This window comes from Rutidosis leptorrhynchoides, chromosome 3, assembly GCF_046630445.1.
Source record: "Rutidosis leptorrhynchoides isolate AG116_Rl617_1_P2 chromosome 3, CSIRO_AGI_Rlap_v1, whole genome shotgun sequence".
Classification (NCBI taxonomy): Eukaryota; Viridiplantae; Streptophyta; class Magnoliopsida; order Asterales; family Asteraceae; genus Rutidosis; species Rutidosis leptorrhynchoides.
Genome location: NC_092335.1, coordinates 181,759,764 through 181,760,683, shown reverse-complemented (window position 1 = coordinate 181,760,683; position 920 = coordinate 181,759,764). Strand labels below are relative to the sequence as shown.

At 35.1% G+C, this 920-nt stretch overlaps 1 protein-coding gene across 1 annotated transcript; it reads right to left on the bottom strand.

The window, feature by feature from the left end:
• Positions 1–256: 256 nt before the first annotated feature.
• Positions 257–920, bottom strand: LOC139897068 (signaling peptide TAXIMIN 1). The gene is made up of 2 exons (XM_071879713.1): positions 681–920; positions 257–532 (listed from the first exon to the last, which is right to left on the bottom strand). The coding sequence occupies exons 1-2, from the start codon at positions 788–790 to the stop codon at positions 409–411; spliced, it is 234 nt and encodes a 77-aa protein (XP_071735814.1). The 5' UTR covers positions 791–920; the 3' UTR covers positions 257–408.

The window sequence follows — 920 nt, the reverse complement described above, 5'->3', positions numbered from 1 at the left end:
GACTACTTCCAAATCCCACCTACTCGGGACTAGTTGGCCTACTTCAAAATCCCGGCTAACCGGGGATTAGTCGGACTTTTAAAACCATGCATCCATATGCTTCTTAGGCAACAAGACATTGAATTTGCAGCAAAAAAGTTCAATCTGTTCTCTCATTTGTTAAACTCCAAATTTGATTTCTACCAACATACAGAGGTGGGAGATGAATTTATGCAAATCGATTATTTTCGTATATAATTCAAACAGTAAGGGGATAAACACAAAATCATCATAAATAAATCAACTGATACTACTACTAACAGTTTTCACTTAAATCATCAAAATATATAAACATTCAATAACGATTGCTGACATCATAATCATCATATTAACCAAATACACACAAACAGACGAATTAGGTTTTCAAAATCAGCAAGGAATCTTAGAAGTGAACCATTCCATAACATGAATCGGAGCTTTAATCAGTTCAATCGCAATTTCAACAATCACCGTTACGCATAAACAGCACGGACATATACACGTCAGCGTCAATCTGTTTCAATTCATCACACACACACACACACAATACACACAGTTAGTAAAACAAAATAAATCGTATCAAATTCAGAACTCGCCGTATAAAAATTGAACAAATAATTAATATAATAAAAGTTGTGAAATCGTATAGTGAGAATTGGTACCCGACGATCCAGACGATGACACCGATGAGTGAAAGAAGAAGAGAAAGGAACGCGAAGGGGAGACCGAGTAGGAAACCTAAAGGTCTGCAATCTCCATCACCGCAACACATTTTGTCTGCTGTTGATGGTGATCAGTGAAGAAGGGATAAGGAAAATATGTTTTTAAAAGCTACGATATGATGATGATGCACGTAATCTAATCATTATATTTATGGTAAAATATATTTCCATTTGTATAAA

Bases quoted from the DNA above. Each gene is read 5' to 3' on its own strand.
- LOC139897068 (XM_071879713.1), bottom strand. From the start codon at position 790: ATGTGTTGCGGTGATGGAGATTGCAGACCTTTAGGTTTCCTACTCGGT. The intron at 533-680 runs GTACCAATTCTC...GAATTGAAACAG, and splicing joins GTCATCGTCTGGATCGTCGG to ATTGACGCTGACGTGTATAT.